Source organism: Onychostruthus taczanowskii, unplaced genomic scaffold, assembly GCF_017590055.1.
Source record: "Onychostruthus taczanowskii isolate IOZ18803 unplaced genomic scaffold, ASM1759005v1 scaffold32, whole genome shotgun sequence".
NCBI lineage: Eukaryota > Metazoa > Chordata > Aves > Passeriformes > Passeridae > Onychostruthus > Onychostruthus taczanowskii.
In genome coordinates, this window is record NW_024500572.1 from 5,226,776 (window position 1) to 5,239,726 (window position 12,951).

A 12,951-nucleotide genomic window follows, 5' to 3' on the forward strand; every position below is an offset into this window, starting at 1 on the left:
TTTCAGTTATGGATCTCGTGTATCTGCATGTCTGCAGGGTAAGACTCAACAATCAACATGTGGGTTCTAAATTATTCACTCAGCTATAGCCACAAGCCACACTGGGGGGGGGATGGTTAGAATTCCTATGGTATTTGCAGTTTTTCAAAGCAGTTGAAAGAGAATTAATTACACTGGAAACTGTAAGTAGGATGAAATCTGTCCATATGCAGTCAGACATGGCACCTGCCTCCTCATCCAGTCTACAAATTCACCACACAGCCTGTGGGTTTGGATCTTATTTGCATGTGCATAGTGTTGTTTGGCAGGAAAATAATCATGGTTACAAAAACAAAGCCTTTTTTTTTTGTTACTGCACTGAAAATTTGCCCCTTCTGTGACTCTCAGTTCTCAGACTTCTCAGCCAATTAGCTCATCCTAAAATGTTATAAATTCACGTGGGAGAGCAGGATGTTAGACCCCCTGACCCCAACTTACCTGGTGTAGTAGGAATCCACCCCCAGAGCCTCCCTCACGCTGGAGATGTGCTGCTCCAGTGCTGAGTTTGTCAGTGTCTGCAGGGCCACGCTGTTGGCTTCATGGAAGTCCCCAGCATTTTCTGTTAGGCTGTCACCCAGATAATACTCATGGAATTTCAGAATTCCTGCAAGAAACCAGAATCAGGAGGTTATTTCTGCAGGGCTACAACAGGGTTGCCAGCAGCTGTCTAAGAAGGTGGCACAGCCCCAAGCATTTGGCATTTCCAGCAAAACTGGGGCAAAGTGTTCTATGCCAGGTCTCCACTGAACTTCTCCAGCATTTCCAGCCTTGTTTTTAAAATCTGGGTTTGTACTTTCCAGATAATGGCTCAAAGGCACAAAGGCAGAGGAGAGCTTTTACGAGATGCTCAAAATGCCTTTGCTATTGCAGCACTCATATAAATTATAAACCAGATCTTCCATACAAGCCCCTACTAGAGTAATTCACATTTCAATTGATGCACATGAAAAATACCTATTAATAGCCTCTGAGCAAATTAACTGAACACACAAGGCTGAACAAGAGTTGTTACTACAGCAGAACCTCCTCACATCACACACAGTGGTTTCACTCTATAAAAGGAAAGAAGATGGATTAAAGCACAGTGAATTATTAAAAGATAGCATTTCACAATGGGTAAACCAGATAAAGGCCACTTCCTGTTTTGCTGAGAATTCCACTGCTACTGCAGATAAAACCTTCCTGCTTTCAGACTGGTCTATTCTTCCTGAGATAATTAATTCTGCAGCCTGTGATCAACAGTAAAAGGCTGCTCTGGATGCCTTAGCAGCAGCATCAATTATTGCACACAGTCAGAGAAGAGCAGAGGAACAAAGAATAAAGCAACTCCTGTAGCAACAGCAGCAAACACAGCAACAGCCAAAAGGTTCTGAGGGCTCCACTTCAGTGGGACAATGAGGACCCTGGGCAGCCACTGAAGCTGCTCCCTCTGTCAGTGAACAAGAACAGGTCACCATGGCTGGACCAGAGTCACTACTGAAGGGTTCCCAGCAAAGTTTCCTGAGCAAAACACCACAGCCTGTGTACCCTTCCCATCACCTGATAGTGCCTTCAAAGAGGCAGTCACAAACCGTGGACTCAAACACTGCTTTTCTCCAAGACTCACTCTGGGCAAGGAGGAGACTGATTATGATGCCCAGTGGCAAATCTTACACTTGATCCATATAATTTTAATAAGCTCAGCCTAATAGTGATACTATAGAATTATTGGCATTTTATTGTGCAAACTGAAGAGCCAATTAGTGACTGGATACACAGAGGACAATCCCACCTTCACTCACACATGGAAAATGCTCCCAGAAAGTGTCTCTTCCAACCACTGTCATCCCATCTAAATCAGGCATGTGTGAGTGCTTCCTTCCCTTTCTGAAGCATTTTTCATGCAATCTAAATAGTGCTTTTTATCTCTCTAGCTTTGTCATGATGAAGGGCTGCAATTATTAAATTATATCCAGAAAGAACTTGTTAAAATTTACAGTCATCACTTTATTAGATAATGAATAACAGCTGTCTGCAAAAGCAATCCTCTTCAAATTAATCCTCCTTGCTCCTCTGTGATAAGTGTTTCCACATTCATGTGAGGATCAGGCAGTTCAATGGCATATCAGGAAGTGAGGATGCCCTTCTGTTTTCTGCAATCCACTTCAGTGAATAAACGTCAAAAGCTTTTGGAAGAATAAAGCACAGAACTATAATTAAAGTAGGGGTTCTTATGCATAGAAGATTCTCATAGAGCCAACATACTTGGAATTTCATTACTCTTCTGTTCTGCCCTGTGGGAAATATATACAGATTGGAGGTTGAAAAATGAAAATATTAAACATGTGAAACATTTCCATCTCCAGGTGAACATCAAAGTCCTGAATAAGCACTTCTGAGTCATTACTGCTGTGGCTATGCCATAGCTTTTAGTCCATTGAGCTTTAAGGTACTAGATGGAAATCACTCCCTCCTACATTCACTCTGGTCCCAAATTCATTCCTATTCTCCCAGCTCCCAGGATTTTGTGTCCAAAAAGGAGCTCACCTGCCCCAGGAGCCAGCAGCCAGCTGTACAGATAACCTGCAGCCAGTGAGTAGTAGAGAACAAGTCCCCTCTGGCCATTCACAGTCTCCAGGACCTGGTCAAGGGTCACAGGAGAGTAGGGATCTGAGTCCTGCTGCCCAGTCTGACGTTCCACAAGCAGGTCAGCAAAAGCTCTCGTTCGTCCTCTCTCTGCTACTGCCAGTGCCTCATCATGGTGACCTGAAAAGACAAAGCCATCTCTCTCATCTGACACAAGAGTGGTCTGCAGTGCCACGTTCATGGAACAGGGACAGTTGCTATCCCAATCCCAACCTGGGGAAGCAGTGCCACCTATTCCCAAAAGAGCAGTCTCTGCACTGGAACAGTCGCACAGAATATATTTGCTGCAGGCAACAACACAATGAGCCACAGAAAGGCAAAACAATGGAGGAAGCAAGGAAGAACGAACCAAAGGCACCCCAAACTCAAAGACACCCATATTGCTGTCCTGAACAGAAATGCTGTGCTGGACAGCTGTGGAGCAAAGGACATACCAAGAACTGCCACCCCAAAAGTGCAGCTGAACTCCTGGCATGAGCCTGGAGTTCAGCCTCAGCATCTGGAGCCATCTCTTACCCAGACTGACAAGAACTCGCTGCAGGGCCTGATAGGAGGATGTCTGCAGGTCGAAGAGTGACAGCTTGTAATCCGTGCTCAGCTGCACCTCGTGGCGGATGGTTTCAAACAGCGCGGAGGCGCGGTACAGCTGGGAGGGAAAACAACCACAGTCACTTCCTCATGGACACTACACAGCACTGCCTGGGAAAGCAGGGTGAGCCAGGCCATCCCCTCAGGCTGGGGAGCTCTGCCTCACACCCTCCCTGGGACACACCAGACACTTTCTTCCCTGAGAGCAGAACCACGCGGGGCAGCCCATGGTGTACCTGGTGCTGGGACTCCTCCAGGTTCCCACTCGCCCAGAGGGAGAGGCCGAGGCCGTGACGGATTTTTGCTTCATCTTCTCTGCGACCCAGCTGCTCTGCCAGCCTCAGTCCTGAAAAGGAGGCAGAGTGAGAAAGTGCCAGAGGGGAGAAGGGCTGTGGCCTCAGCCCCAGGGTGTTCCTGAGCAGGCAGAGACAGCTGTGGAGCTGCCAGCACTGGGACAGAAAGCAGGGCAGCACCAGTGGTGGGTGGTGAGCAGGGCAGGGACAGCACCAGGATGACCAGTGGGGCAGTACCAGTGCTGGGCAGCTGCTGCCCTCACATCAGCACCAGCATGAGAGGTGACAGACACTTCCATGGACTGAGCTCTCCCTAAGTGAGATTAAGGCACCCTGAGACACACTCAGTAAGCCCCTATCAGAAAGTTCAACTTTTAAACCCTAAAAGCCACACAGACAAGCAAAATCACGCTGAGCTGTCAAACACTGCCAGAAAAGACACCTCTTGCCACATTCCTGGCTTGCTTCCCATCAGCTCTCCCCGGCCCTCTGGCAGGCTCTGCATGGTTTACGTGCTGAGCCAGAGCACAGGGCAGGGGCCTGGCCTGAACAACCTGGAGCTCACTTCACTTCCAGCAGCACATTCTGTGCTGTCCCCACTTCCACACACTCCAAACCTCTGCCTTGGTGGCCCCTGCTGACAACAGGGACACGTCCTCTGAGGCACCTTGGGTTTCCCCCACCCTGGAGAGCAGGGCCCTGGCTGTCACCACGCAGCTCAGCAGCAGCTAGCATTCCCAGGCTATGCAGGAATTCTGCAGCACACCAGGAGAAGGAGCTGTGTTTCATTTCTCCCCTTCCAACAACATACTGGAATCCTGCCAAGGTCAGTTTCACGAAAACCAAACTAACTGATGTAATACATCCTTCGGCCTCCAGCTTCATACACTCCAGCTACATTGCTCATCTGCTGCATCAGAGCGCACAGTTGGATCAGCTGCTGCCTGCATGCTGCACCCCCTTGCAGCAGCACAACTCCCAGGCCAGCACTGACCCAGCACTCAGCAGTGGCAGATAGCTCCTGGACACCTCATGCTGAATTTCCCTCACCTCTCTATCGAACAGCACTTGTTTTCACTCAGACTTTAGGGGAACTCACCTATTTTGTCTCACTCCTAGGTGAACATGTAAGAAGAGCCAGGTGGCTACCAGCAAGGCATAAATCTCTCCTAACAGACCTCTCAGGATCAGAGAGATTCATCGTATTCCTCTGTCATTTCCCCACAGCCAAATCCTGGTATGCAATGCCATTTATAGAGAAGGTTTACACCTTCAGGCACAAATGAGCTTTACAAAGAGACTCTGCTAGGTACAGTGTCAATTCATGCTCTGAGGTACCTAAGATGCCCTGAGGAAGGCACAGATATGCTTTGTCTAGAGGACACCTAGAAGGCTCCACCTGAGATGGCACACTGGCTGTAACACCTCCACAGACAGCTACTCACACAGATGCTCAGCAGTAGCTGTGGATGTCTGCAAGAGCTCCTGCATCAAAGGCCACTGTCAAACACATCCTGTTTGAGCCACGTTTGCAGTACCTCACCTCTCCCTGTCTTCAGGTCTCCCTTCCACCCTTCTGACCCTACACGCTCTGTTGCGTAACTCAGCCTCTCACCTTCCTGCAGGTACATCACAGCCTGAGAGTAGTTCTGTAAAGCATGATGAGTCCTCCCCAGGCTGCTGTAAGACACGGTTTTGGCTACAAGGTCGTTCATTTGCGCCGCAATGCTGAGGTGCTGCTCCTGATAAACCACCGCCCTCTCGTAGGTGCCCAGGGACTCGTAGGTGAGGCCCAGGTTGCCGTAGGCCCGGCCCTGCCCGGCGGGGTTGTTGGTCTCCTCGGCGATCTGCAGGTCCAGCTGGTGGTACTGCAGGGCAGTCTCGTACTCGCCCATCTGCTGGTAGACCCCGCCCAGGCCGCAGGCAGCGTCGCTCTCCAGGGCTCGGTCCTTCATCTCCCGGGCGATGTTCAGCTGCCGCTCCAGGCACGAGATGGCTTGCTCGTAGTTGCCCAGCTGGCTGTGCAGGCTTCCCAGCTCCCCGTAAGCCTGGGCTTTGTTAAATGCCTCCCCCAGCTCGTGTGCCACTACAAGCCTCTTCTCAAAGCACACCAGAGCCTGCTGTAAACTTCCCATAGCCCTACAAGGGAAGAAAACAGCAGTGTTTATTTTGCCGGTATTTCCTTGAGAGAAGGTGTTTTGCCATTTCCCCTGGAGGCCAGCTCAAACCTTCCAGTCAGAGGCTTTCCCCCAGCAGACATCCCCAGCACTTTTGAATCAACCTCCTCCTCTGGGCAGCGACATCAGCTTCGTAATTTGAGCTGTCAGCAGAATCCTCAGCATCCACAGGACTGTAACTCACTCCTGTGCCACATCACCGTGTGTGTGCGCCGAGGCCCTCAAACACACCCCATCAGTACCACACTGCATCGACTGTACTTGTACTTCACTGACATCAGAACACACGTGCAGCTCCTTACCTGTGCCCACTGCCCAGGCCTCGGTAGGCCTTTGCCTGATCTTGCATACGGTTCAAGCTTTGAGCCACAGACAGGTACTGTTCGTAATACTTTATAGCTTCCTCAAAATCTCCCAGAGCCTCATAACAATCTCCCAGGTTCCCATACGCTCGGCCCCGATCTAATACGGATTCATTCCCACTGAGCTGCTGCAGCATGGCCAGCTGCTGCTCAAAGTAGCCAATCGCTTCCTCCATGACATTCATGTTCATCTTGGTAATGCCCATGTTACCGTAGACCTGGGCTTCGATGCTGGGGTCCTTCAACTTCTGCCCCAGCTCCAGCTGTTCTTCATAGCACTTGAAGGCCATGGTGTACTTCCCAAGTGACATATACACTGCAGCAAGGTGACCGTGTGCTCTGCATTCACCCGACATATCCCCCAGCTCCTGGTACACCTCCAGCTCCTGCGTGTGGTAACCTAAAGCCTTGTCACACTTCTGTACCATCCTGTATGCAGAGCCCAGGGCTGCATAGGCATTGGCTTCCAGTCTCCTGTCTTTAACGTGATGGGCTAAGCTCAACTGCTGCTCATAAAATTTTATTGCACCATGTACATCTTTTTTACAGACAAAAATATCCCCCAAGTTCCCCAAAGCTCGGAATTTGGCCTGGGAATTGTTCAGAGACTGTGCCAGGGACAACAGGTACTTTTGACACTCCTCTGCTTTGCTGAAGTCCATCAAGGCTTTGAAGGCCAGGCCCAGGTTGCAATAGGCTTTGGCTTGGCTCAGCTTGTCATGAAGATCCTTTGCTAAAGCAAGATCCTGCTCATAGTACTTAACAGCTTCCTCGTAGTTCCCGAGGCAATAATGGGCATAGCCAAGGTTGTGGCAAACTTTCCCCTCGCCTTCCATGTCCTGCAGCTCTGGGGACAAGCGCAGGTACTGCTCATAGTACGGGGCCGCCTGCACGAACTCTCCTCGCGTGCAGTGGAAGTTGCCCAAATTGCTGAGGGCTCGCGCTTCGCTCTGGATGTCCCGCAGCTCCCGGGCAATGTTGAGATGATTTTGGTAATGCTGCAGAGCACGGTCGTGGGCACCCAGCGCCTGATAAGCAACAGCCAAGTTGCCGTGTGTGGATGCCTGAGAAGCACGGTCGTTGACTTCCATGGAGATCTGCAGCTCCTGCCGGTGGTACTTGACAGCCTGGTCGTACATGCCCAGGGCATTGTAGGCGTTGCCCATGTTGCCGTAGGCCCGGCCCTGGGCCGCGTAATCGCTCAGCTCCTGCGCTATGGACAGGTGTGTCTTGTGCAGCCGCAGCGCGGTGTCGTAGTCACCTTTCATCTGGTGAATGATTCCTGGAAAACAACAGAAACCAGCTCAACAAACGCAGTGCCCTGTACTAAACCTCTGCAGCACCCTGCACACCAGGATTGCCTGCAGCCCAGCCCCTTTCCTGGCTCTTCACAGCCCTTCTGAACAAACTGCCTCCTTGCTTCTAACAGGGAAAGCCCAGGAAAGGTTTAGGTTTCATGTTATATAAAAGCACCCATTCACCACAACAACCAGACACAGTCTGGCCCTATGAAATTGCTGTTTATTTCCAGAAGCGATACCTGGTAGCTCCAGAGCTCAGACTCAATACACTGAGCGAGACAGCACTTGCAGATGCTTTTCAATTTCAGTGGAATCATCTTGCATTTGTTATGAGACATGGGAACAGGAGCTCTGATCCTGCTGATGATACCACCTACACTTCAATTAAACTCTGTGCTAATGATGCCTGTTGCTACTTTGAAAACACCTGTGAACAAGCCTGGAGGTTTGGGAGCCACTGAAGGAGGCCCTGCAAATGTTTTTTGACATTAATTGCAAAAGCTTCAAGAGAAAAGTATCTGGCATCTTTGGGCAACATGACGAGCACATGAAAAGAGATACAGAAGTTCTCTTGGAGCTGCAAAGAGGCAACACCAAGAGACTTTAAACTGTGTTCTATTAATAATGTGAAGTGTCTTCTCCTCATCATAGTGGGAAACCTTAAAAGCTGCAGAGGCTGCAAAGTCTGCTCTCCACATGGAGCCTGAGTGTTTGGAAATACCAGATGCTTTGCAAAGGTTGAGAACCTGAGACTTCTGGTTAAACTCCACATCTTGTGAAAGGCTGACAGCTTGTGCTTCATCCTCAGTCCATCACCTCCTGCTCACCTCGTCCCAGAGCACAGAGTATCTCCCTGCAGAACACTGCAGCAGCTGGGCTCTGTTACAGTCCCTGTCTGCCCTGCTTAACACTGGATCACACACTTAAGGGTGCTTTCCATCTGCATCAGGGAAATGCAACAGAAAATGTCTGTTGCTTCAGCAGAGAGGCCAACTCTAACATTCTGGCCTAGAAACACACATTTAGATACATTTTTTTGCCTGTCAGCATGGTTATTTTGATGAGGTTTTGTTTTGCATGTGGATTAGATCAAAGAGACAATTAAAACTTGACTTTTTGAGTACTGGATGCATTTTAAACAATAATAGATTGTCTCAACAAGAACTGCATGTTCCCTTTCTCCAGTATAACTCTGACAGAGAAGACAAAAAATACAGCCAAATAACAGCTGAAACGTGAGACCCCGCGCTCAGACGCTAGGAGAACTATTCTAACACAAAGTGTGGAGTGGCTGAGTCAGCATACCAACTGAAAGTTATATTTAGGCTATAATCCAACACTGAAAAACATTCTCTGCTGCACCAGTCCATCCATCTCTCACATCTCTGCGTCTCCCCAGGACTGCAGCCACAGGGTCCCCAAGACAAGGTCCCACACTGGAGAAGAGCTGGGGAATGTAGTTTGTGCTTTGCTGCTCATGCAAGGCCTCCTGTCCCAGCCCTCCTGCCTGCTGGGTGCTGTCACATTAACAGAAACCTTGTTCAGCCTCACTGCTCTCTCATGCTAAGCCGCCCACAAGCATTTTTGCATCACAAACCTATTCTGCCCCACATTTGTGTAAAGGAGGAGATTTGCAACACTAATTAAAAAGCTGTGACTGCTTTGTTTTCTGCAGTTCTCCTTATCTTCTTCATTCAGCTCCTGAAGACTCAGCTACTAAGAGAAATTAAGTAATTCATCAAGCTCTTTTCAATTACCTGCTGTTGATAACATCAGAGTACAATTAGCATCTACAAATGAACCAAGTGCCAACTGCCAAGCAGAAACAGGAGCTGATTTACAGCGTGGGGCAGCCTGCAAGGGCTGGGATTCAGGGGCTGCCAACAAACACTTATTTTGATATCCCAGCACCAGCCCTGCTTTGCTGCTCCCAGCCAACTGAGAACACATCCCAAATAACAGCTGGAACACTGGCAGCACAACTGCCACAGCCATGGCAGAGATGGAAATGCATCCTTGGTCGCTGCCACATCTGGTGCTGTGAGGCAGCAGGAGAAACAGGCTTCACTTCAATGGAATTCAGTCTCTCCCAGCCTGCCATCAGCATGCCAATGCTGCTCCTTAGGACAATGCAGGACTCCTACACCCTAGTATTTCAATGAGTATATTTGGGAAAAAAAACATAGGATTTGATCCATGTGTCTCTCAACTTACAAGGCAGCAATATATCAGCAGATCCTGCTGGTAAGCTCCCAAAGAAATGGCCAGGTAACAAACCACGTCACGTTAGTACAAGAATTACAGTTATTCCTAACTCCTGAAGAGCTCCTCAAATGCATTTTATCTTTTCATTTCCCTTTTGCTGTGAGTTTGTGCTTTCTAGTATTTTTCTAAGGAATTTAATAATTGAACAAGGAATACGGTACAGCAGCACACAATCTGCCAAGGGCCTGTTTAATTTATTAAGGCAGCCTGGTGAAACTGCGTGACGAAGAAGATAGCACACAGCAGAACTTGGCCATCCTAGCAGCAGCTCTCATAGTCTCAGCATTCCATGACAAATTCTGTTGCCACATTGCTCTTCACAGAGAAAAGCAAGGCACAATTCTTCCCAAGGATTTCTGAGATTCACATTCTCTGAACCTCAGAGAAAGGAAAAACACAATTCTTATTTGCTGTGCCTGTGTTGTGCCAAAGTAGAATGCATTATGGAGACTGTTTATCCAAAGTGATGGTGTTTTGTTTCCTTGGCCTATCAGGACCAAGAGTGTTTGTGTGTCGGACTGTTGGTGGACAGTCACGAGAGAGTCACGAGACTGAGTGCAGTGGAGTGCAGTTGTGTGCAGAGTGAGTGCTTGGCAGATTCAGTTTAGATGTAATATAGCGTAATATAGTATAGAATAATATAATAAAGTAATTAATTAGACTTCTGATAAGATGGAGTCCTTCTCATCATTTCTCCCTGCCACGGGGGTCGCTTTGATTTCATAAATTCTGCTCCATGTCAGGGCCTTACCTAGATTGGAGGAGGCTCTGCCTTCAGCAGCTCGGTCCTGCAGGCTCTCAGCAATGTGCAACTGTTCTTCATGGTACTGCTTAGCCCTCTCCAGGTCTTGCATACATCTAGCTGCATGGCCCAGGCCAGCATAAGCTCGCATCTCAATGGCCTTCTCAGCCAGCTCCTGGGCCAACTCCAGCACATAGTTGTGGTAGGACATGGCTTTGTCGAAGTTCCTGCGGTAGTGGTAAGCACTGCCCAGGTTGCTGTAGGCTCGAGCTTCCTCCCGCTTGTTCCCCAGCTCCTTGGCGATCTTCAGGTGTTGCTCGTGGCACTGCACTGCATTTTCAAAATCCCCCATTGCAATGTACACCGCTCCCATGTTGCCCAGCTCCCGCGCCTCGGAGAGCTCATCTTTGGACTGCTTGGCGAGGAGAACACACTGCTTGTGGCTGGCCAGGGCGTTGGGGTAGTCCCCGATGGCGGTGTACACGTGGCCCAGGCTGCTCAGTGCTGAGGATGCTGCCTGCAGGGGTAAGGGAGACAATGTAAGTACAAGCATTCCTGGCAACAAGTCAGATGGCCCCAGTTCTAGAAATCAAAACCATGAGGGGCCATATTGACAAAAGAATGCAACTACCAACGAGAAAACTGGTTCTCTGCAGCTCTAAACCACTCAGGGCAGCTTCTGTGGAGACAGCAGGAAGGGATGGGATTGACTTGGGAGGACATGGGTTGGACTACCTCTTTCTTTGATGTGTGTAGTGTGTGTTTGTTCCTGGCAGAGGGGAAGGACAGCACTGCAAAGATGCAGAGGCTACTGAGGAGACAGAGAGAGTGATTGCTGTAGTTACCAACATCCTTCCACACCTCTGCTTCACCAAGCACACCATGCTCCAAAGAGCACAGCTCTTATTGTGCAGCATCCTGAGCCCCACACAACCTTGGGAATGCAGAAAAGACAACAGCATTTCAGTAGCTGGAGCCTCTGTCCCTTAGGCACCTCTCACCTAAATATAGTGCTGTGAAAACCTAAGTTCCTCTCACCAAGAAACAGCTGTATTTAATAAGAGAAATTATCTGAGAATCAAATTCTTTTGGCCCCTGCATCTTCCAGGATGCAGACCTGCCTTCCACCTGGCAGAGCCAGAGCTCCCAACCAGTCAGCAGGGCAAGGAGCCAAGGGCAGGGATGTGCTCCTCACACACCTGCTGCCTCAGCAAGGCTGTTCACTCCAGCTGACCCCGACTCCTCTGCAGCTCCTGCATGTGCATTTCCTTTGCTACCCAGCTGCTGCTGTGACCCAGTTCCAAACCCCCCAAAAGGAGCTGTCAGGGTGAGGGCAGCAGCCAGCCAAGGGCTGCCACTCATGGCCCTTGGGCAGTCCTGGCAGTGGCCCCAGCCTCTCCTCAGTGCAGGCCAGAGCAGCTGCTGCTGGTGTGGCCACAGGCAGAGCTGGGACTGGGTCCTGCTCCATGCTGGTCAGACTGGCTGCAGAACTGGGGTGGTCTGGCCCTGGACAGGCTCTTCAGCAGCACAGTGACATGAATTTTTGGCTGACAATGTGAGGGAGAGCTCTTAGAGGGTTTGAGGGGGCCTGTTTGGAGGCTGCTACAAAACCAACACAAAAATTATTGCTCTGAATTGGACTCCATTTTTACACAAATCTTCATGAAGCTTAATATATACAGAGTATTGAGTCATTTGCAACCTAAGTAGGGAAGCAAAGGGAAAAAAACAGATACATGCAGCCATTTTCCACAGGCCCAGACCAAAGTGGGGCCCATTACAGGCCTCAAGATGCATCAGAGCTCCCTTCATCCTGATAGGAAGCAACGTGCCCACTGCTGTGGAACAAGGCAGCAGCACCCCCTGGACCATGTCAAGCCCAGTACCATGCTGTGAGAACTGACCCAGCCTGGAAGTTCAGGAATTCTGGAAGACTGGCCACCACCAGCAACAGAACTTCTGTTATTGCTGGGAAGAGAATAGAAATGTCTTTCTGGAAAACAAGGAGTCAGTGAAATCTGGTGTCTCCTGGGGCTGCTAAAATAAAAAAAAGTGGACATCCATGCGTGCAGATTGCTGAAGAGATGAGCTCTGGCCAAGAGCCATCAGGCAGAGACTCAGATGATGTTAATGGGCTATGGCTGGGGAAAAGAGGCATAAATGGAAAGCAGCAGATCTCAGATTGTGTGTGCACAAGAGAAACTTGACAGAAGCAGGGACTGCGTATCCCGCACATGGGAAGAAATCTTTGGGATGTGTCCTAGAATGGGAAGCAGATGATAGGAATTGAAATTTGTGAGGCTGGAAATGTTTATTCTTAGGGCTCCTAATCCCTTAGCCCAAGAGCATGCCCAAGCTCACATTAAAGACCTAGAATGAAGGGTACAAGCTTGGCAACCATTCTCAGAGCATGCAAAAACACTTGGCTGACATGCCTGAATGCCCAGGGCTGGATTATCTAAACCAGGATGTGGCAGGAGGACTAGTGAAGCAGAAAAGAAAAATAAGTTGAAGGAGACAAAAAGAGAAATAGAAAATAAAGGGCGAAGAACTGATGAA

The 12,951-nt window shown here is 49.3% G+C and overlaps 1 protein-coding gene across 3 annotated transcripts in view; it reads right to left on the minus strand.

Moving 5' to 3' along the window:
• The window catches only part of TTC28 (tetratricopeptide repeat domain 28), a 108,123-nt gene that overhangs the window by 21,837 nt on the left and 73,335 nt on the right, over positions 1-12,951 (minus strand). For all 3 annotated transcript variants that reach the window (XM_041410029.1, XM_041410030.1, XM_041410031.1), the window contains 7 exons: positions 10,402-10,909; positions 6,025-7,366; positions 5,161-5,684; positions 3,489-3,598; positions 3,181-3,310; positions 2,566-2,784; positions 478-643 (listed from right to left, as the gene is read on the minus strand). In XM_041410029.1, the coding sequence (XP_041265963.1) occupies positions 478-643; positions 2,566-2,784; positions 3,181-3,310; positions 3,489-3,598; positions 5,161-5,684; positions 6,025-7,366; positions 10,402-10,909 (2,999 nt within the window). The remainder of the gene's footprint in view (positions 1-477; positions 644-2,565; positions 2,785-3,180; positions 3,311-3,488; positions 3,599-5,160; positions 5,685-6,024; positions 7,367-10,401; positions 10,910-12,951) is intronic.